General features: G+C 44.7%; 1 protein-coding gene across 2 annotated transcripts in view; it reads right to left on the bottom strand.

Moving 5' to 3' along the window:
- ALG3 (ALG3 alpha-1,3- mannosyltransferase) overlaps window positions 1-24,723 on the bottom strand; it is a 68,506-nt gene that overhangs the window by 20,219 nt on the left and 23,564 nt on the right. For both annotated transcript variants that reach the window (XM_077290124.1, XM_077290125.1), the window contains exons 4-5: window positions 23,538-23,698; window positions 17,322-17,442 (exon numbers count right to left, since the gene is read on the bottom strand). In XM_077290124.1, the coding sequence (XP_077146239.1) occupies window positions 17,322-17,442; window positions 23,538-23,698 (282 nt within the window). The remainder of the gene's footprint in view (window positions 1-17,321; window positions 17,443-23,537; window positions 23,699-24,723) is intronic.

Here is a 24,723-nt window from a genome sequence, read left to right as displayed (position 1 = left end):
CTAATCCCAACTCTAACCATAACCGTAATCACAACCCTAACCCCAACACACAACCAACCCTAATCCCAACTCTAACCATAACCCTGACCACAAGCCTAACCCTAATTCCAACCCTAACTCTAGTTCCAGCCCTAACCCTAAGGCTATGTGCCCACGTTGCGGATTCGTGTGCGGATTTTTCCGCACAGTTTTTGAAAAATCAGCAGGTAAAACGCACTGCGTTTTACTTGCGGATTTACCTCGGATTTCCAGTGTTTTTTGTGCGGATTTCACCTGCAGATTCCTATTGAGGAACAGGTGTAGAACGCTGCGGAATCCGCACAAAGAATTGACATGCCGCGGAAAATACGACGCAGCGTTTCCGCACGGTATTTTCCGCACCATGGGCACAGTGGATTTGGTTTTCCATAGGTTTACATGGTACTGTAAACGTGATTGAAAACTGCCACGAATCTGCAGCGGCCAATCCACTGCGGATCCACAGCCAAATCTGCACCGCGTGCACAAGCCTAATTCTAACCCTAATTGCAACCCTAACCCTAATTCTAACCCTAACCCTAGTGGAAAAATATATTTTATTTATTTAATTTTCCCTACCTATGGGGGTGATAAGGGGGGCTTTATTTACAATTTTTTTTATTTTGACCACTGTGATATAACCTATCACAGTGATCAAAATGCGCATGCGCCCACCATTTTGGAAGATGGCGGTGCCCATCCTATATGCCAGAAGGACACCGGGACTCCGGAGGTACGGGGTGGGGGGGGGGTGGGATCGGACAGCGGGTGGGAGCCGGACAGGACGGAGGGGAGCGGAGGGCAGCGGAGCACAGAACGTAGGGGAGAGAAAACTGACAGCGGCGGATTGCCACTGTCAGTCGGTGGAGGGGGCAGATCGCGGTCTCCAGCCATGGCCGATGATTACGCTAGTCTGTGCTGTATTTCTGCTTTTCGCTCCTCCTGAATTTCACTTCATTCCCTGCGGCTCTACTAAACTTGACAGCTCTCTGTGCTGTATTATCTAACCTCAAAGCCTGAGTTGGCACCGCCCAGCCTCAGTGTCCAGCCCCGCCCTCTGCACACTCATTGGCTGTCAGTAATATGCACCTGAGCGGACCTCTCATCACTCCCGTATTGGAAATAACAGAGAAAAGTCAAGCTGCACTAGTGGAGATCCCAATTCACAATTGTAGATGTATGTTCCCTTAAGTGCTGCCGCACCTCAGATAATCAACTGGTTTACGGTGCTCAGCATGAATATGTCACATGTAGAATTATTATCCATGCGGGGAGGTAAGTCCATCTCTTATCTCCCCGCATGCCTCTTTGACCTGCACGTCCAGTTTTCATGTCCAAACCACAAATGGTGAAATAAAGGACTGAATATTCAGCTTCAACGTGGTGAGTGCCGCATTTTTTCTTCTTCGATGATAATTGGAAATAACAGAGCAGTGTCCTCCTCTGTGGAGTGCTGCACAATCACTGCACTTCACATCACATGTTCCATACCTTACCCCTTGTAGATATATGAATAGGGTGTAATGAAAACTATATATAGCACCTAATGTGAGTCTATAGTAGATATTACCATGTGTGTATACACAGGCGGATTGTGAGTGCAATCTGGGCTACCACCAAGGTTCCGGGGGGCCCCCCCATCACCAGATTGTAGGGGCTCATACTGTATATTAGTGGCTAATACTATATACAGCTCTGGCAAAAATTAATAGACCACTACAAAATGTTCAGTTTGTCTGATTTTTCTCTCTTTCTAGGTATATTTGTGAGTAAAATGTAAATTGTTCTTTTAGTCTAAACTTCTGACAACATGTCTCCGAAGTTCCAAGCAATAAATTTTGTATTTATTTTCTGAAAATGAGAAATGGTCAAAATAACAAAATGCATTGCTTGCAGACCTAAAATAATGAAAAGAAAACAAGTTCATAATCATTTAGAAACAACAATACTAATGTTTTAACTCAGGAAGAGTTTAGAAATCAATATTTTGTGGAATAACCATGATTTTTAATCACAGCTTTTATGCGCCTTGGCATGCTTTCCACCAGTCTTTCACACTGCTTTTGGGTGACCTTATGCCACTCCTGGTACAAAAATTTAAGCAGTTCTTTGTTTGATGGCTTGTGACTATCCATCTTCCTCTTGATTACATTCCAGAGGTTTTCAATGGGCTTCAGGTCTGGAAATTGGGCTGGCCGTGGCAGGGATTTGATGTGGTGGTCCTTCATCCACACCTTGATTGACCTAGCTGTCCTCAAAGTTGGGAAACATTGCCTGAGCAGAAGGAATCAACTGTTTTTCTAGGATAACCTTGTATGCAGCTTGATTCATATGTACTTCGCAAAGATTAACCCGCCCAATTCAGCCTTGCTGAAGCATCCACAGATCAACACCTGGTCGTCTAATGGTTAGACGGAGACCGGGAGAGGCGCACAAGCCAGTGTGTCTTGAACCCACTGAAATTTGGTGGAGGATCAGTGATCATCTGGGGATGCTTCAGCACAGCTGAAATTTGGGCAGTCCTACTTACCTTCCCTGCGAGCCCTCTCAGCATCTTGTTCCGGTGGCAGCAGCTCCGGCGGCCAGGCAATCAAGTGTCCTCGCTCATTAAGGGAATGAATATTCACTTCACTCCATGCCTATGGGAGGTGAATATTCATAACTCTTAAGTAGCGTGCACTGTGATAGCCCAACAGCTGCTGGAAGCTGGCTGCTGTGGCCGATACTGTGCGCACTATAAGAGAAACGAATATTCACTGCCGGTGCAGTGAATATTCATTTCTCTTTAGCAGCGGGCACAGGACTTAGCTGCAGCAGCTGTCTCCTGCCTCCTGTAACCCGCTGCTCCAACTCCCATCTTCTGGGACAATGACGCTAGTATAAACCTGACGTTTTCAGCAAAAAAAAAAAAAAATGTGCTGAAAAACTCTGCTTAGGCTATGTGCACACGTTGCGGTTTAGGCTTAGGAATTTCTGGTGCGGATTCTGCCTCTCCTGGCAGAAAACGCAGCTGCGGATTTGTCGCGTTTTTTGTCCGTTTTTGCTGCGGTTTACTTGCGGATTTGCTGCATTTTTTACCCCTGCGGTTTTCTATAATGGAATGGGTGCAAAAACGCTGCAGATTCACAAAAAAGAAGTGACATGCTACTTCTTTTAAACCGCAGCGGATTTTACGCAAAGTGTGCACAGCATTTTTTTTTTCTCATTGATTTACATTGTACTGTAAATCAATTGCGGATCTGCAGCGTTTCTGCACCTCAAAAAACGCTGCGGATCCGCAGAGAATCTGCAACGTGTGCACATACCCTTATACTCTAGTATATACGGTATATTGTATTTGTAATGATATATAAATGCATGTATCTAGTCTGATACAGGAAGGAAATATATCTTGGTACCGTGTTAGCCAGTAGATAGAAACATATTTAGAATTGAGAGTCCTCAGTGGTTGATACCTTTTAATGGCTAACTGAAAAGATGGTAACAAATTGCAAGCTTTCGAGACTACATACGTCTCTTCATCAGGCAAAGACAAACAAATTCTGAAGAATCAAATATTTATGCACAACAGCATACAAGAAAAAAAAACAAAAAAAAAAAACATGGATAAGACAGGTGACATGAAGCAGAATTACCATGAGTGATAAACAGTTATGTCCATAAATATTGGGCCAGTTCTTAGATAAGGAATGTTTTATTGGGGTCTCGTTCTGTTGTGATGACCCCACATGGTCTGAGGGGCAAGTTCCTTAGTTGATGTAAAAAGACATAAATCCGTGAGACACATTCATTCCTGCAGTGAAAGTGTCAAAGGTCATCATCAGTTTATATTCCCCGACTCTTCTGTCTCTCTGGGATTTGAAGCTACCTTTTAACACAAGTAATTTCATGTCCATAATGCTATGATTTGGGAGACAAAAATGTATTGCCACAGGTAGATCCATTCTTTTTTCTCTTATTGTATGGCGGTGAGAATTCATTCTTGTTCTAAGCTTTTGCCCTGTCTCCCCTACATACAGATGCCCAGTTGGACATTTAGTACAAATTATCAGGTACACCACATTAGAAGTGACGCAGCTGAAAGTACCTGGGATCTTGTAGTGCTGATGTGAATTGGGGATCTTTATCTTGTCCGTGGTCATTATAAATGGACAGGTTTTACATTTTTTCTGGTTGCAAGGAAAGGTTCCTGCAGCTGTTGGAGAGGACAGGGAGCTCTTGACAATGATGCTTCTTAGATTTGGGGGCTGCCTAAAACACAGTAGTGGGGGGTCTGGAAAATGGATTGTAAGTGGGCATCTTTTTGCAGTAAAGGTTGTAATTTCCGTGCAGCTCCCCTTAGCACCTCCAGATTTGGATTGTAGGTAACTACTAGAGGTACCCGGTTATTTTCTTCTTTAGCTTTGTAATGTAGCAGGTGATTCCTTGATATTCTGGTGGGTGAGGATGAATTTTCTGTGGTGAAACTTATAAAATTCATCCTCTCCCACAATTACTTTGAATTTGACAAGAAGATCTATCTACAGGAGACGGGAACAGCAATGGGAAGTAAAATGGCCCCACAGTATGCAAATCTTTTCATGGCCAAGCTTGAAAGCGACTTTTTGTCCTCATGTCCCACCAGGCCTCTGCCGTACTACCGATACATTGATGACATTTTAATCATCTGGACGGAGTCTGGGCCACAGCTAAAGTCGTTACATGAACAGTTTAATCAATTTCATCCCACCATCAACTTGACACTCAACTACTCCTGTACTGAAATTAACTTTTTGGACACCATCATTAAGCTGCAGAACAATAAAATAGAGACATCCCTGCATCAGAAGCCAATCGACCGTCCAACATACCTTAAATGGGACAGTTTCCATCGAAAACACATAAAAACCTCTATTGTCTACAGCCAAGCCATCAGATACAATCGTATATGTTCCAACCCAATGGACAGGGATGAACACCTTGGTCGCCTCAGAAAGACCTTTCTGAATCAGGGCTACCATCCAAGAACAATTGAAAACCAGATTACAAGAGCCACCAGAATATCAAGGAATCACCTGCTACATTACAAAGCTAAAGAAGAAAATAATCGAGTGCCTCTAGTAGTCACCTACAATCCAAATCTGGAGGTGCTAAGGGGAGCTGCACGGAAATTACAACCTTTACTGCAAAAAGATGCCCGATTACAATCCATTTTTCCAGACCCCCCACTACTGTGTTTTAGGCAGCCCCCAAATCTAAGAAGCATCATTGTCAAGAGCTCCCTGTCCTCTCCAACAGCTGCAGGAACCTTTCCCTGCAATCAGAAAAAATGTAAAACCTGTCCATTTATAATGAGCACGGACAAGATAAAGATCCCCAGCTCACATCAGCACTACAAGATCCCAGGTACTTTCAGCTGCGTCACTCCTAATGTGGTGTACCTGATAATTTGTACTAAATGTCCAACTGGGGGTCTGTATGTGGGGGAGACAGGGCAAAAGCTTAGAACAAGAATGAATTCTCACCGCCACACAATAAGAGAAAAAAGAATGGATCTACCTGTAGCAATACATTTCTGTCTCCCAAATCATAGCATTATGGACATGAAATTACTTGTGTTAAAAGGTATCTTCAAATCCCAGAGAGACAGAAGAGTCGGGGAATATAAACTGATGACGACCTTTGACTGTCTTAGTGGTGGAATGAATGTGTCGCACGGATTTATGTCTTTTTACATCAACTAAGGAACTTGCCCCTCAGACCATGTGGGGTCATCACAACAGAACAAGACCCCAATAAAACATTCCTTATTGAAGAACTGGCCCAATATATATGGACATAACTGTTTATCACCCATGGTAATTCTGCTTCATGTCACCTGTCTTATCCATGGTTTTTCCCTTTTTTTTTCTTGTATGCTGTTGTGCATAAATATGTGATTCTTCAGAATTTGTTTTAGTCTTTGCCTGATGAAGAGACCTGTGTAGTCTCGAAAGCTTGCAATTTGTTACCATCTTTTCAGTTAGCCATTAAAAGGTATCAATTCTAAATATTTTTGTATCTAGTCTATAATTTTAATGTTAAGTAAATATACAGGAGGCTGCGATGTAATCTATTTGAAATTTTTCACCACTTCAGTGGTCTATATTGCTCCAGAAATTAACACACACTATATATACAGTGTGTATGTGTGTATATATGTATGTACATACATATATACACACATACACTTTTAAGGGTTAACCCTTACATCACCTGTGCAAGATGCACAACACAAACAGCACAACACACACTGCACGGAGCAGACACCAAAGTACATGGGGCACACAAAGTGAATGGCAGTTTAGAAAGCATATTTCACTACTGAAACGCGCGTTGGGGCGAGAGGGGACAGCTTAACCACCCATAACACTGCAGTCTATCATTTGATGTACTTGTGGCTCCTCAGCAAGAGGTAATATAATGTATACCTGATGTGTAATATTGTTATACAGGGTTTACATCAAGGAATTTTATTATTTAAAGATGCCATTGTCACGGGGAGACTAGGTGAGCGAGAGCTAATAACCCGGGCCCCTGCAATTTCCCTAAGACTAGGGAAATCCTGACTGACCCTCTACCTGGAGTTTACACTGATGGTGTGCATGTCCAGGCCTCGAACCTCACCCTGTCTCCTGAGCTCAGCCCCAGGCTGAAACCAACCACCCACCACCCAGTGAAGAGGTAATATTCCAATACCCACAGTTAGCACAGACAAGGATAACGGAAAATATACACCACGCCGCAGTCACTCAGGAATACACTATAAAGGTGCAGGGCAAAATAAATACAAATATAGGAAGGAGTAAATAAGACGAAGGAAAATACACCACCAGCAACGAATCTCCAACAACCAGCTCTCCACTCCAGACCGAGATAACAACGCACAAGACAGAAGCTATAATCGGCGACGCCCAATGATCAGGAGAACTATTTAAAGGCAATGGGCATGGCCCAGCTTCCAATCCGAGGATCAGGTAAATTAACCCCGGAACAGCTAGATAAAATCTAGCCGACGCCAATGAGCAAATAGTGGTCAAAAGCGGAATTACCGCTGTCTGTCGAACCACCTGGTCTGAACAGCATCCGACATGACAGCCATAGGCACTGGTTTATTACACTAATATACAATACCCTGTATGACTGTTTACAATTGCAATATAGCTTTATGCAATACGGCGGTTTTCTAGGCACCAGGTCCATGCAAGTTTACACTGTAGGGAGCCATTATGTTTTTAATTTTTGGGGTTGGTTTACTTGGTCCCCTCTATGGATATTTCTGTGTTTTGATGTATTATCTCTTTTTTTTTATCTTTTAATAATTACCAATAAATTTTATATTTTAAGTGTATTTTGGTTCTCTTGTTTTTGCTGGTTAATTCCAGTCTAGACATATTGGGTTGTTATGGTAATTTGAAGTGCCAAATTTGTTTATTATAGGACGTTTTTGTTGTGTAAGTGTACATATGGAGGCTGTGTGGGGCTCATGCAGTGTATAGAGGGAGGCTGTGTGGGGCTCATGCAGTGTATAGAGGGAGGCTGTGTGGGGCTCATGCAGTGTATAGAGGGAGGCTGAGTGGGGCTCATGCAGTGTATAGAGGGAGGCTGAGTGGGGCTCATGCAGTGTATAGAGGGAGGCTGAGTGGGGCTCATGCAGTGTATAGAGGGAGGCTGTGTGGGGCTCATGCAGTGTATAGAGGGAGGCTGTGTGGGGCTCATGCAGTGTATAGAGGGAGGCTGTGTGGGGCTCATGCAGTGTATAGAGGGAGGCTGTGTGGGGCTCATGCAGTGTATAGAGGGAGGCTGTGTGGGGCTCATGCAGTGTATAGAGGGAGGCTGTGTGGGGCTCATGCAGTGTATAGAGGGAGGCTGTGTGGGGCTCATGCAGTGTATAGAGGGAGGCTGTGTGGGGCTCATGCAGTGTATAGAGGGAGGCTGTGTGGGGCTCATGCAGTGTATAGAGGGAGGCTGTGTGGGGCTCATGCAGTGTATAGAGGTAGGCTGTGTGGGGCTCATGCAGTGTATAGAGGGAGGCTGTGTGGGGCTCATGCAGTGTATAGAGGGAGGCTGTGTGGGGCTCATGCAGTGTATAGAGGGAGGCTGTGTGGGGCTCATGCAGTGTATAGAGGGAGGCTGTGTGGGGCTCATGCAGTGTATAGAGGGAGGCTGTGTGGGGCTCATGCAGTGTATAGAGGGAGGCTGTGTGGGGCTCATGCAGTGTATAGAGGGAGGCTGTGTGGGGCTCATGCAGTGTATAGAGGGAGGCTGTGTGGGGCTAATGCAGTGTATAGAGGGAGGCTGTGTGGGGCTCATGCAGTGTATAGAGGGAGGCTGTGTGGGGCTCATGCAGTGTATAGAGGGAGGCTGTGTGGGGCTCATGCAGTGTATAGAGGGAGGCTGTGTGGGGCTCATGCAGTGTATAGAGGGAGGCTGTGTGGGGCTCATGCAGTGTATATAGGGAGGCTGTGTGGGGCTCATGCAGTGTATAGAGGGAGGCTGTGTGGAGCTCATGCCGCATATAAGGGGCTGTTGAAGGGCTCATACGATATACAGAAGGGGCTGTACTCTGGTTCAAACTATAGGCGAATATCAGCATACTTTGTTCTGCTAAATATTAAGTGATACAATTAATATAATTATCAATAATATTATACTATATCAATATTAATATTGAGCAGAATTAATTTCGGCCTATTGGATTGGCCCTCCACAGTTATGGTCTGATATGGCCTCCCTCGAGAAAATTAACTGTCCACCCCTGTTCTAGAACATTCCAGAAATATAATTCCATAAGACGTTATGGAGATACTTTACATCCTAGCTGTACAGTTTGTACATTTCCGAGATCCCCAGAACATGGCAAACTACTGCCTGGGTCTCAACCCATTCTAGCACCCAGGGGTATGGAGATACATAGAACAGCCAGTAGAAACCAGATAGCACAGCTGTGTTTGGTCTTAACGCGTAGCAGCGGCCCGGCCAGATCCAATGGCGCCAAAAAAGCCTCCCTATTAAGGAATTATGACCCATCTAAGGTTTTGGAGTTTGAAGCTGCAGAGGCAAGGGGAGAGGATTTAGGTTCAGCCCAGAGGGCAGGAGGTGAGTGACTCAAAGGGGATAAAGGCTAGTGTAAGGTCATGTGGTTTCACTCTCTGGTATGCTTGCTGGTCACTTCAAAAGTGGGGGCTGCATCAAGTAACATGCTGAGAAGGGACCAAGGAGATAGCTGGCAGCCCATGCCTCCTGAGGGCCAGCACACACATGGTTGAACATCAACCAGTTAATTGACATATTCTGCTTATATCTTTTTTCCTATCACTATCTGTATTTGCATATCTGACCATTGTATGTGTAACCATCGTGTATACAGTGTGTTGTCCAGTGTGCCCTTAGGGTATGTGCACACGTCAGGATTTCTTGCAGAAATTTCCTGAAGAAAACCGGAAATTTTCTGCAAGAAATCCGCATTTTTTTTTTTGCGTTTTTTTCGCTTTTTTTTTAGCATTTTGCAAGCGTAATTAGCTTGCAGAATGCTAAAGTTTTCCAAGTGATCTGTAGCATCGCTTGGAAAACTGATTGACAGGTTGGTCACACTTGTCAAACATAGTGTTTGACAAGTGTGACCAACTTTTTACTATAGATGCTGCCTATGCAGCATCAATAGTAAAAGATAGAATGTTTAAAAAAAAAAAAAAAAAAAAATGGTTATACTCACCTGCAGGCGTCCGTTCCTATAGATGCTGTGTGTGTTCAGGACCTTCGATGACGTCGCGGCTTGTGATTGGTCGCTGAGCGGTCACATGAGCGGTCACGCGACCAATCACAAGGCCGCGACGTCATCGCAGGTCCTGAACACAGACCATCTAAAGGAACGGAAGCGGCAGCATGCCTCCGGGGCCATCGAAGGTGAGTATATCACTATTTTTTATTTTAATTCTTTTTTTTTACCAATTATATGGTGCCCAGTCCATGGAGGAGAGTCTCCTCTCCTCCACCCTGGGTACCAATCGCACATAATCTGCTTACTTCCCGCATGGTGTGCACAGCCCCGTGCGGGAAGTAAGCAGATCAATGCACTCCTAGGTGTGCGGAATCCCCGCAATTCCGCATTTTTAATGAACATGTTGCTTTTTTTTTCCGCGATGCGATTTTTTCGCGGAAAAAAATGCAACATTTGCACAAGAAATGCGGAATACACTGTAAATAATAGGAGGCATATGTAAGCGTTTTTTTCGCGTTTTTATAGCGAAAAACGCGAAAAAAAACGCGAAAAATACTGAACGTGTGCACATGGCCTTAACCCCTTCATGACCCAGCCTATTTTGGCCTTAATGACCTTGCCGTTTTTTGCAATTCTGACCAGTGTCCCTTTATGAGGTAATAACTCAGGAACGCTTCAACGGATCCTAGCGATTCTGAGATTGTTTTTTCGTGACATATTGGGCTTCATGATAGTGGTAAATTTAGGTCGATAATTTCTGAGTTTATTTGTGAAAAAAACGGAAATTTGGCGAAAATTTTGAAAATTTCGCAATTTTCACATTTTTAATTTTTATTCTGTTAAACCAGAGAGGTATGTGACACAAAACAGTTAATAAATAACATTTCTCACATGTCTACTTTACATCAGCACAATTTTGGAAACAAATTTTTTTTTTGCTAGGAAGTTATAAGGGTTAAAATTTGACCAGTGATTTCTCATTTTTACAACAAAATTTACAAAACCATTTTTTTTAGGGACCACCTCACATTTGAAGTCAGTTTGAGGGTTCTATATGGCTGAAAATACCCCAAAGTGACACCATTCTAAAAACTGCACCCCTCAAGGTGCTCAAAACCACATTCAAGAAGTTTATTAACCCTTCAGGTGTTTCACAGCAGCAGAAGCAACATGGAAGGAAAAAATGAACATTTAACTTTTTAGTCACAAAAATGATATTTTAGCAACAATTTTTTTATTTTCCCAAGGGTAAAAGGAAAAACTGGACCACGAACGATGTTGTCCAATTTGTCCTGAGTACGCTGATACCTCATATGTGGGGGTAAACCACTGTTTGGGCATACGGCAGGGCTTGGAAGGAAAGGAGCGCCATTTGACTTTTTGAATGAAAAATTGGCTCCAATCTTTAGCGGACACCATGTCGCGTTTGGAGAGCCTCCGTGTGCCTAAACATTGGAGCTCCCCCACAAGTGACCCCATTTTGGAAACTAGACCCCCCAAGGAACTTATCTAGAAGCATAGTGAGCACTTTAAACCCCCAGGTGCTTCACAAATTGATCCGTAAAAATGAAACAGTACTTTTTTTTCACAAAAAAATTATTTTAGCCTCAATTTTTTCATTTTCACATGGGCAACAGGATAAAATGGATCCTAAAATTTGTTGGACAATTTCTCCTGAGTACACTGATACCTCACATGTGGGGGTAAACCACTGTTTGGGCACATGGTAAGGCTCGGAAGGGAAGGAGCGCCATTTGACTTTTTGAATGAAAAATGATCTCCATCGCTAGCAGAGACCATGTCACGTTTGGAGAGCCCCCGTGTGCCTAAACATTGGAGCGCTCCCACAAGTGACCCCATTTTGGAAAGTAGACCCCCCAAGGAACTTATCTAGAAGCATAGTGAGCACTTTAAACCCTCAGGTGCTTCACAAATTGATCCGTAAAAATGAAAAAGTACTTTTTTTTCACACAAAATTTCTTTTAGCCTCAATTTTTTCATTTTCACATGGGCAACAGGATAAAATGGATCCTAAAATTTGTTGGGCAATTTCTGCTGAGTATGTTGATACCTCATATGTGGGGGTAAACCACTGTTTGGGTGCACGGCAAGGCTCGGAAGGGGAGGCGTGCCATTTGACTTTTTGAATGGAAAATTAGCTCCAATCGTTAGCGAACACCATGTCGCGTTTGGAGAGCCCCTGTGTGCCTAAACATTGGAGCTCCCCTACACGTGACCCCATTTTGGAAACTAGACCCCCCAAGGAACTTATCTAGATGCATAGTGAGCACTTATAACCCCCAGATGCTTCACAGAAGTTTATAACGCAGAGCCGTGAAAATAAAAAATAATTTTTCTTTCCTCAAAAATGATTTTTAGCCCAGGATTTTTTAATTTTCCAAGGGTAATAGGAGAAATTGGACCCCAAATGTTGTTGTCCAGTTTGTCCTGAGTACGATGATACCCCATATGTGGGGGTAAACCACTGTTTGGGCACACGGCAGGGCTCGGAAGGGAAGGCACGCCATTTGGCTTTTTGAATGGAAAATTAGCTCCAATCATTAGCGGACACCATGTCACGTTTGGAGAGCCCCTGTGTGCCTAAACATTGGAGCTCCCTAACAAGTGACCCCATTTTGGAAACTAGACCTCCCAAGGAACTAATCTAGATGGGTGGTGAGCACTTTGAACCCCCAAGTGCTTCACAGAAGTTTATAACGCAGAGCCGTGAAAATAATAAATGTGTTTCCTTTCCTCAAAAATATTTTTTTAGCCCAGAATTTTTTATTTTTGCAAGGGTAACAGGAGAAATTGGACCCCAAAAGTTGTTGTCCAGTTTCTCCTGAGTACGCTGATACCCCATATGTGGGGGTAAACCACTGTTTGGGCACATGCCGGGGCTCGGAAGGGAAGTAGTGACGTTTTGGAATGCAGACTTTGATGGAATGCTCTGCGGGCGTCACGTTGCATTTGCAGAGCCCCTGATGTGCCTAAACAGTAGGAACTCCCCACAAGTGACTCCATTTTGGAAACTAGACCCCCCAAGGAACTTATCTAGATGTGTGGTGAGCACTTTGAACCCCCAAGTGCTTCACAGAAGTTTATAACGCAGAGCCGTGAAAATAATAAATGTGTTTCCTTTCCTCAAAAATATTTTTTTAGCCCAGAATTTTTTATTTTTGCAAGGGCAACAGGAGAAATTGGACCCCAAAAGTTGTTGTCCAGTTTCTCCTGAGTACGCTGATACCCCATGTGTGGGGGTAAACCACTGTTTTGGCACACGTCGGGGTTCGGAAGGGAAGTAGTGACGTTTTGGAATGCAGACTTTGATGGAATGGTCTGCTGGCGTCACGTTGCATTTGCAGAGCCCCTGATGTGCCTAAACAGTAGAAACACCCCACAAGTGACCCCATTTTGGAAACTAGACCCCCCAAGGAACTTATCTAGATGTGTGATGAGCACATTCAACCCCCAAGTGCTTCACAGAAGTTTACAACGCAGAGCCGTGAAAATAAAAAATCATTTTTCTTTCCTCAAAAAAGATGTTTTAGCAAGCAATTTTTTATTTTCACAAGGGTAACAGGAGAAATTGGGCCCCAATGTTTGTTGCCCAGTTTGTTGTGAGTACAGTGATACCCCATATGTGGGGGTAAACCACTGTTTGGGCGCACGTCAGGGCTCGGAAGGGAAGTAGTGACATTTGAAATGCAGACTTTGATGGAATGGTCTGCGGGCGTCACGTTGCATTTGCAGAGCCCCTGATGTGCCTAAACAGTAGAAACACCCCACAAGTGACCCCATTTTGGAAACTAGACCCCCCAAGGAACTTATCTAGATGTGTGATGAGCACGTTCAACCCCCAAGTGCTTCACAGAAGTTTACAATGCAGAGCCGTGAAAATAAAAAATCATTCTTCTTTCCTCAAAAATTATGTCTTAGCAAGTAATTTTTTATTTTTGCAAGGGTAACAGGAGAAATTGGACCCCAACAGTTGTTGCCCAGTTTGTCCTGAGTACGCTGGTACCCCAAATGTGGGGGTAAACCACTGATTGGGCACACGTCGGGGCTTGGAAGGGAGGGAGCACCATTTGACTTTTTGAATGCAAGATTGGCTGGAATCAATGGTGGCGCCATGTTGCGTTTGGAGACCCCTGATGTGCCTAAACAGTGGAAACCCCTCATTTCTAACTTCAACACTAACCCCAACACACCCCTAACCCTAATCCCAACTGTAGCCATAACCCTAATCCCAACCCTAACCCCAACACACCCCTAACCACAACCCTAACCCCAACACACCCGTAACCCTAATTCCAACCCTAGCCCTAATTCCAACCCTAACCCTAAGGGTATGTGCCCACGTAGCGGATTCGTGTGAGATTTTTCCGCACGACTTTTGAAAAATCTGCAAGTAAAAGGCACTGCGTTTTACCTGCGGATTTACAGCAGATTTCCAGTGTTTTTTTGTGCGGATTTCACCTGCGGATTCCTATTGAGGAACAGGTGTAAAACGCTGCAGAATCCGCACAAAGAATTGACATGCTGTGGAAAATACAACGCAGCGTTTCTGCACGGAATTTTCCGCATTATGGGCACAGCGGATTTGGTTTTCCATAGGTGTACACGGTACTGTAAACCTGATGGAAAACTGCTACGAATTCGCAGCGGCCAATCCGCTGCGGATCCGCGGCCAATCCGCTGCGGATCCGCGGCCGATCCGCTGCCGATCCGCGGCCGATCCGCTGCGGATCCGCGGCCGATCCGCTGCCGATCCGCGGCCGATCCGCTGCGGATCCGCGGCCGATCCGCTGCGGATCCGCTGCCAAATCCGCACATGCCATAACCCTAACCCTACCCGTAACCCTAACCCTAGTTCTAACCCTAACCCTAGTTCTAACCCTAACCCTAGTGGAAAAAAAAAATATATATATTTTCTTTATTTTATTATTGTCCCTATCTATGGGGGTGATAAAGGGGGGGGGTTATTTATTATTTTTTTTATTTTGATCGCTGTGGTAGAAACTACCACAGCGATCAAAATGTACCTGTAAGGAATCTGCCGGCCGGCGGGCGTACTGAGCATGCGCCCGCCATTTTGGAAGATGGCGGCGCCCAGCGAGGAGACGGCCGGACACCGGGAGGATCGGTAAGTATGAAGGGGTGGTGGGGGGGTGGATCTGAGCACAGGGGGGGTGATCGGAGGACGGGGGGAGCGGACAGCAGGACGGGGGAGCGGGCAGGAGCACGGGGCAGCGGAGCACAGGACGGAGGGGACCGGACCACGCACCGGAGCACTGGGGGGGGCGATCGGTGGGGTGGGGGGTGGTCACTTCAGGTTTTCCAGCCATGGCCGATGATATTGCAGCATCGGCCATGGCTGGATTGTAATATTTCACCTGTTTTTTAGGTGAAATATTACAAATCGCTCTGATTGGCAGTTTCACTTTCAACAGCCAATCAGAGCGATCGTAGCCACGGGGGGGTGAAGCCACCCCCCCTGGGCTGAAGCACCACTCCCCCTGTCTCTGCAGATCGGGTGAAAATGGAGTTAACCCTTTCACCCGATCTGCAGGAGCGCGATCATTCCATGACGCATACGCTGCGTCATAGGTCGTTTTGGCACCGACTTTCATGACGCAGCGTATGCGTCAAAGGTCGTTAAGGGGTTAAAGAGATTAAATATATAATTTTACCTTGGGCTGCTCTTTTACCTGAATCCACACATCCACATGCTAAAACCAATGATGTCATTCAAAAATACAACTTGTCCCGCAAAAAATAAGCCCTCACATGGCCATATTGACAGAAAAATAAAAAGTTACGGCTCTGGAAAGAAGGGGAGCGAAAAACGAAAACCTAAAAAAGCTCTGGTCATGAATGGGTTAATGCAATGTCGTGGTGACCAAAAAAACTTAATTATGGCATTTTGACTTTTCTCGCTACGCTATTTAGCGATCAGGTTAATCCTTTTTTTCTTTTGATCGGGCAATTCTGAACGCGGCAACACCAAATATGTCTATGTTTGATTTTTTCTTATGGTTGTATTTTGAATGAGCTTTTATATTATTATTTTTTTAAACTTTTTTTTTTTTTGCTTTTGTCATGCTTCAATAGTCTCCATGGGAGACTAGAAGCTGCCATATCCCGATTGGCTCAGCTACATACAGGCGTTGATCAGATCGCCTGTATGTAACAGAATTGCTGACTTGCTATGAGCGCTGACCACCGGGTAGCGCTCATAGCAATCCGGCATTGACAATTATAGAGGTCTGCAGGAGACATCGGGTTGTCATGCCAACCCATCGGTGGCCCGCGATCACGTGACGGGGGTGATCGATTGGTGGATATCCGGCGCGATTGCCGGAAGCGCATGTTAAATGGCGCTGTCAGAGTTTGACAGCGGCATTTAACAGGTTAAATGGGTTCAAAACAGCTGACATGCTGGAAAAGAAGTGGCTCACCACCTGAGCCCACATCAAAAGGGGAGAATGTCGCAAAGGGGTTAAAATAATAATTATAAAAGCCAAAACCAGAGATGGATCCAGGATAGAGGACTGTAATGTTAGAATACAATTAGATTTAGTGCTAATTTCTGTGACTGAAAAATCAATCCAACACTAGCCTTGCCAAGAGACCAGTGGTTGAAATCTGAGGTGAACGCTTGGATTTCTGCTGTGGATGTGCAGATTGATTAGTAGAGCATTTGCAAGAGGACTACCTTTGTTCAAACAGAGCTATTATCATTAATTGAAGGTGGATTGCAGTCCGTTTTTGACAGATTTCTGTGTAAAATCTCACTATAATCTATGTCAAGTACTCGATGTGTAAACATATTATAACCTCTTCCTTTCTATTTTGGTTTCTTTTAAATGTTCTGCTTTTTGGCTGGAACAACTGAACGTATTAATTAGGCAGGGCTGTGGAGTCTGTGTCCACTTTCTAGGAATCGATATAAAATGGACAAACTCCTAAAATATATAATTGGGTACAGTTGTTCAGTACAGGATGTGCTGTAAATGTTTTCATAGAAATTTGGGAATGTTATGAAATGTCCTATAAATGTCTGTTCCTGGTCAAGGAGCTCTGCTTCTAGTTGAGATGAATCTGTGCTGCACTTCATGTACAAGCTCAGTAGTGAGGCAGTGCTGTGGAGTTGTAGTTGAGATGAATCTGTGCTGCACTTTACGTACATGCTCAGTAGCGAGGCAGTGCTGTGGAGGGGTAGTTGAGATGAATCTGTGCTGCACTTTACGTACATGCTCAGTAGTGAGGCAGTGCTGGGGAGTTGTAGTTGAGATCAATCTGTGCTGCACTTTATGTACATGCTCAGTAGTGAGGCAGTGCTGGGGAGTTGTAGTTGAGATCAATCTGTGCTGCACTTTATGTACAGGCTCAGTAATGAGGCAGGGCTGGGGAGTTGGAGTAATGGTGTTGGAAGTCAGGGACAGTGAGGGTCGGAAGTTTGGCTTACCAACTCCACAACCCTGGAATTAGGTCTTTAGGTCAATTTAAACCATACATATACAAAAGCAGATAAACTGATACCAGGTCAGAGGGCACTCACCTGAAGCATGGCACAGATACAGAGTTTTGGTATAGTGCGCAGTAGTCCAAACTGGCACAAAAGGAGATACAGAAGTCCAGGAGCTAGTAGCAGAATGTTCATTTTGACAGATACAGCCAAGCTGCAGGAAAATTGTGATCAAATATTATAATACAGCAACATATCTAATTATATATACATTTTTATTTATGCTGTATACTGGTTAAGAGGTTGGACGTGCTTGTTCATCCAATGGTTTTTCCTTGTTCTTGTAATGTGCACACTATAAATTTGAGCTGAAGGCAGCAAAACCACAAGTTAAAGATGAAAGAAACACACAAGTGCTTCTCACTAACTAAATTAGAATATCATCAAAAAGTTACATTTATTTCAGTTCTTCAATACAAAAAGTGAGACTCATCTATGCTCAATAACATTAAGAATTGTTATTACTAGGACACTGAACATGCGATTATGCTACAGCGCAGGTGCTAAGGCGGTCATCTGCGTTTTTTTTCTTCAGTATGTTAGGTATTCATTATGCAAACTAAGGGGCAGGTCAGTGAAGGATCAGTGACCTGTCAGCAGTCTTCATTATAAATACCTAATCAGAGCACCACATGCAGACCCCCTACAGGCTGCCTCAAAGCACGGGCATATCATTAGCACAAAACTGAAAATAAAGATTAAAAAAACAACCACAAGACGTATTTCATCAACCAAGGTAATTTTAATCAGTATAACGGCGCCGACCTGACACAGTCTGTAGGTTACTGTGCACAATCCTGCTGACAGGTTCCTTTTAAGGCTTTTTATTTGCTTGCAGAAATTTTTGCAAGGTTTCTGCATCTCTTGGCAGGAAAAACACCCATTTTTTGCATGCGTTTTTGTACAGCAATGAAGGCTTTTTTTGAGCTAAAGATATTTTTTTAAAAATGTTGTGATATAATTTCTTGGTTATACCCAATAGCTATAAAGGTTCCCAGGCTATTAATATCGGCTCATAGCTGTCTGCTTAGCCTTTACTGGTTAGTTTACAGGGAAACCCCAGAAATAAAATTGACATAGGGACCCCCTATAAAATCTAACCAGCAAAGGCTATGCAGACTGCTGCGGGCTGATATTAATAACACACACCGAGAGTAAAGTCCTTTATTTGAAATAATGAGACTCCTTTAATGAATCTTAATTAAACCATACACACCAAACGCCTAATCCACTGACACCATCTCCTGCAACAAAAATAAAAAAAACACAATATTCCTCACCTGTCCGCAGAGAAGATAATCCATAATGTCCCACAATGATCCTGATGACTTTGAGAGCAGTCACTGATGTGACTACTCTCAATGACAGCTGGCGATACACTGACAGGAGGTAATCGCTCCCGCAGTGTATGGCTGCCGTCACACTAGCAGTATTTGGTCAGTATTTTACATCAGTACTTGGCCAGTATTTTACATCAGTATTTGTAAGCCAAAACCAGGAGTGGAACAAATAGAGGAAAAGTATAATAGAAACATGTGCACTTCTGCATTTATCACCCACTCCTGGTTTTGGCTTACAAATACTGATGTTAAATACTGACCAAATACTGCTAGTGTGACGGCAGCCTATCACTGAGCTGCTGTGAGAGAGTTCACTGGAGTTCATCAGCTGATCAGCTCTATTGATCTCCCTCACAACACCACCGCTGAGTGAGAAAGTTCTCACGCAGCTGTGCCGTGAGAGCATCGGAGCTGATGAACTCCGGTGACCTCTCACAGCAGCTCAGTGTATCACCGGACCTCCTGTCAGTGTATAGCCGGTGGCTGGGTAGAGCAGTCAGATCTCCAGATGTGACTGTTCTACACGTGAGATCGCCGTGGGACACTCGGAATTGCATGGACTAAGGCAGAAAGGTGAGTATATGGTGTTTTATTATTTATTTTTATTTAGGAGACATGGGCATCATGGATTTGGTGTAAGGTGAGTATAATGTTTTTTAATTTTATTTGAAGATGTGTCATTTTTTTTTTCCTTTTTTTTTTTTTTTTAACCGAGCACAGGCGCTGGCTGATGAGACTACATCTCCTATCAGCGGCACCTGCTGTCACTGTTATCACTGACAACAGACATAGCCTAATGGAAGGAGTAGTCTCATCAGCCCATTCTTGCTGACCTGCGGTAAGCTTTTAACCGCAGGTCACTGCTGTGGGTCACAGTCACAGCTGTGGTGTCATACTGACATTTGACAGCATAACCTCGCAGCACTCTGACAGACTGTCTTACTGGTGGTAGCGTTACCACTGGTCACGCCGACATCTGACACAGTGATGCTGCAGCACTCTGCCAACGGTCTTACTGGCGGTAGCGTTACTGCCGATCAGAACCACTGCCCCAATGTTTCCCATGCTGTCACACAGATGACAGCGTGGGAAACACTATAGGAAGTACGTGAAAACCAAACAAAAATTCAAACATTCGCAAACATTTTTACCTGGGTTTTTGCTGCGGATATGACTGACTTAATTGAAATAGATGAAAAACGCTGCAGAAACGCACAAAGAATTGACATGCTGCAAAAAAAAAAAAAAAAAGCACTGCAAATACTAATCATGTGCACAACACTTCAGGATTGTCATTGTGCATAAAAATTCCATGGCATTTTTGGCCAATTCCGCGTGGGGAAAAAAACGCTGCGAAAATGCAAAAAAAAATGCACTGTGCACACAGCCTAAGAGATGAACGTCAGTAAAAAAAAAAAAAAAAATGCTAGAACTTAGGTATGCCGACATGCAGTCATGAAAACCTGAATTTGCTGTGATGAAACTAGCTTTTATGAGTACTGTCCCAGGAAAAGGAAGACCAAGAATGACCTCGGTTACAGATAAGTTCATCAGACTTTTCATCCTCCGAAAACACAGACGGGCTGCGCTTCAGATAACAGCCCTCATAAATGATGCACAAATATGAGGCAACACATCTCAACATCACCTCTCCAGAGGTGACTGGGAGAAGCAGTCATTTTTAATCAAATTGCTGAAAAGAAGCCACTACTGAGGACTTCAAAACAAGAAGAGACTTGTTTGGGCCAAGTAATATGCTTAGGCACTAGAGCAGAGGAATTCTGTACTGTGGTCTTATGAATCAAAATTTGCGATTTTTGGTGCCAATAACCATGTTTTTGCGAGACACAAAAAGGTGAGCTTTTTGAATGTGTGGTCCCCACAGTGAAGCATGGAGGGGGAAGTGTGATTGTGTTGGGGTGCTTTGTTGGTAACACTGTTGCTATACTCTAAATTCAAGGAACACTTAGGCTAGGTTCAGATTGCGTTAGTGCAATCCGTTTAGCGCGAGCGCTAGCGGATTGCGCTAACGCAATGTCTTTTTCGGGGCCGCGTTCAGGGGTCGCGTTAACGTCCCCGCTCTCGCAGATCCCCGATCTGTGAGAGCGGGGAACGGACCTCTGGCGCGCCGCGGACGCTGCAAGCAGCGTCCGAGGCGCGCTACAAAAGACCGGCACATCGCTAGCGCGTGCCGAAAATGACACGCGCTAGCAATGCGCTCTAACATTGCCGGCAATGGGAGCGCTAACGGACGCGGTGCACGGCGTTAATTTCGCCGTGCAACGCTGTCCGTTAGCGCTATCCCATTAACGCAATGGGAACCTAGCCTTACTGAGCATTGCTACCATAAAATTCTGCAACATGTCATCCCATTTTAGTAGGACCATTATTTGTGTTTCAACAGCAAATTGACCAAAAATCAGACCTCCAGGCTGTGACTAGGAAGGAGAGAAATGGAGGGCAGTGTCAGATGACATGAACTTCAAAATCACCTGCCCTCTACCCAAACAAGATAGTTTGGGGTAAGTTGGACTGGACAATAAGTTGAAGGCAAAGCCGCAAACAAGTGGTCAGCACCTCTAGGAACACCTTTAAGGGTATGTTTCCACGGTCAGGAAACGCTGCTTTTTTGACGCTGCGCAGAGCTGCAGCGTCAAAAAAGCAGCGTCCAGATGTTCCAGCATAGTGGAGGGGATTTGATGAAATCCCGTCTCCACTCTGCGTGGAAACCCGCACGCGGCGGCCCTGCGACTCCGGACATGCTGCGCGTCTTTTCAGATCGCAGCATGTCCGTACACCTTGCGGGGACGCAGCGTCCCCGCAAGGCATATCACAGGGCCCTATGGGAGCGAGCGATCATCCCGGATGTGAAGAGTTAACACATCTGGCATGATCGCGTCCCAGGAAGGGGGCGGGGCTTAGCGCCGAGCGGCTTCGCCGCTGCGGCGATACCGCCGCCCCTCCGTACCGTGGAGCCATAGCCTAAGACTGTTGGAATGGCTTCTAAGTGACTACCTGATGAAGCCGCTTGAGAGAACACCAAGGGTTTATAAATCTGTTTAGAACAGAGTAAAAGGGGGTACTTTGAGAAATCTAAGATTTAACGCATTGCTGCCTTCAATTTGAATCTACAATGTGCACATACCGTGAACAGCTGTGTCCAGACTTTATTAGTACTGTATAAATTAAAAATGCCCTCCCTCCATATTCATTCTTATAAATTGTGCAGCCTGGCTTATAATAGTCAATGACAGGGGCCGAAGCTTGGCAATCTTTTGTCCTACTGCACGCAGTTGGTTATCTTACAGTCACACACAGGACAATGAAAAAAAAAAGGGGAGGGCACATAAGATTTCTCTATATACCATATCTTGCAGATTCTAAGGCGCACCCCAAATACCAAATATTGCGGAGGAAAAAATGTTAATAAAAAGGTGGTGCATCATATAATCCACTTTTATGGTAGCTTACCTGGTGGGGGGGGCGGCCGTGTAGTGGGATTCCAGGTGGCTGCTGCAGGAAAGTGGCGGTGGTGGAGACACAGCAGGCCCCAAGCTGGTAGGATGTGGTGTTCGGCGGAAGTAGGAATAGGGCAATGCTGTGGGGCCCCGGCCGGTAGGAGGTGGCGTTCGGCGGTACGTGGGCTCCGCCCGACATTCTGTGATACCCCGGAGCCCCCACACTTTCCATGCTTTTTAAGGCGGTGGACTCTGGCAAAATGGCGCACGTGCAATTGAGATGGCAGTAGACGAGATCTTAATCTGCACACGTGTCGCCTCCAGTGGCCATTTTCAGAGTCCACCAGATTGGAAAGCAGGCAAAGTGCCTGGGCTCCAGACTTTCACAGAATGTCAGCGGAATTCCTGCACTGCCGAACATCCCCTCCTAGTAGCCTGGGACCTGCAGTGTCGCCCCACTCCTGCCATCGCCAGAAGCTTCCTGCAGCATCGACCCTGGGACCCCACTCCACCGCAGCCAATAAGCTACATTCGCATTATAAGATGCACCCCCATTCCCTCCCCCCAAATTTTGAGGGTAAAAGGTGCGTTTTATAATCTGAAAAATACGGCATCTTTCAGTTATAACCTTGACATGACTAAATGGGATCAAAGCAAAGTAAGATTTGCAGTGAGGAATTGATAGAATAATTTAATGCATTGTTTGGTTTTTCTTTAAGGCTTCACTTATGTTGTTAAAGGAAAAACCATGAAGCAAAAATCAGTTTAAAGGATGGACTGAAAACTGCAGTTTCGAAGCAAAACCAGTCAACCATTAACAAATAAACTATTTTTATCTGTAATCAGCTGTGTGAGTCTAAGCTGCAACATGAGGATCTGGGCATATGTGAGGCTATCTGAAATGGATTTAGTCGTGGTCAGCAATAATTAAAGGGCACCTGTCAGGTGATTGATGCAGCCCAAACCGTGTGCAGTGTATTATTGGACCATAGCCAGAGATCAGACTAGTCCAATGCCAACCCCCGGTCGCCTTTTCCCAGCGCTGCTGCAGGTGACTGACAAGTCTCTCCCACATGGATACATAGGAAGAGACCTGTCAATTACCTTAGGGCGTTGGGACGAGGTGGACCAATCTGATCTCCAGCACACAACCTACGTCCGACAGTTTAGGGGATATTTTTTCCCATCTACATAAACATTCAATAGGAAATCAAGTTACTTTCCAGACGTTTTGCACGATTGCTTTACACAATATAAAAATCCTGGTTGATCCTGCCAGTAGTATATACTTATCTCAAAGATCAAGTCATGCATGTGAAAGTACACACGGACAGTCCAGGGAAACTGATAGTGGCTCATTAAATCAGTTAGAACATACTGAAATATGTTTCAGTATAATTGCAACAACATTAGGATATCTGATTAGGGCAATGACAAGATTCCATAATTACCTGTAGAAAAAGCAGCCCCAGCTCCAGTGATCCTGTAATATCAGGTTGATGGCAAAGAATAAAATCACCATAGCCACTGGATCATTGAAGAGGCGCAGAAGAAAGATGGAGTGCACGCGATATGAAGCACAACACATGAAGAAGAATACATACGGAGGTACCTAAGAATTGAGAGTCACAAAGCAGACAGTAAGTTTGTGTCACATGCTGTGCTAACTTTTTTATGCATATATATATATGTTACAAAGTAAGAATGCTTAAAAAAGTGTTAATAGTTTATCAGTTAACAAAATAATTTCAATATTTGGCGTGACCACCTTTTGCCTTCAAAACTCCATCACTCTCTGTACACTTGCCCAATGTCAGGGAATCAGTAGGGTTATAGTCAGGTGTAAACAGCTGTGCAGGAAATTTAAATAGGACCTTTCACCGATTTTTTTTTTTTCATGTAGAATACGACACACAATATAATAATGGCTGCAAAGTAGAATCAAGTTGGTTCTTTTCTTTTTAATCCCTTTTCGACCTTGACGTATCCATAAATCCAGAATGCCTGGTCCTTACCAACCTTGAACGTATGAATATGCCCAGGCGATTTTGAGCGCTCAGAGGCTGTGTGCGTGCGTCCGATCGCTGCCGGGTGTCAGCCGATTCTGACAGTTGACACCCAGCTCTCAGCGCCAGGAGCGGTGCCCGCACTGCTTCTGGAACTTTAACCCCTTAAATGGGAAGAGAAGCCCCTTTGCCCTTGGATTGGAGACCTCACAACGTCATCGTGGGGTCCCGATCGTTGCCAAGGTCACCCAATGTTTTCATGACATCTGTGTAATCAGGCACTAGCAAGTTAAGCTACTTGCACACTTCCGTCGGTACGGGCCCGTCGCAATGCGTCGGGCGGACGTACCGACGGACGCTGTGAAATAACTGCAAGACGTGGGCAGCGGATGCAGTTTTTGTGCCGACGGTCCGCCAAAACACGAGTCTATGCAAGTCTATGGAGAAAAAACGCATCCTGCGGGCAACTTTGCAGGATGCGTTTTTTCCTCCAAAACGACGCATTGCGACGTACGCCATAAGACGGAAGTGTGAAAGTAGCCTTAGTTAGAACATGCGCAGTACATGATCTTACTAACTTTGTGTCTGCAGGGCTTACAAGCTATAAGACATAGCAATGCTCCTGCATTGC

The sequence above is a fragment of the Ranitomeya variabilis genome, chromosome 2 (genome assembly GCF_051348905.1).
Source record: "Ranitomeya variabilis isolate aRanVar5 chromosome 2, aRanVar5.hap1, whole genome shotgun sequence".
NCBI classification, from domain to species: Eukaryota; Metazoa; Chordata; class Amphibia; order Anura; family Dendrobatidae; genus Ranitomeya; species Ranitomeya variabilis.
Note: the sequence above shows the minus strand (reverse complement) of the source record. Positions and strands in the feature narration are given on the sequence as shown.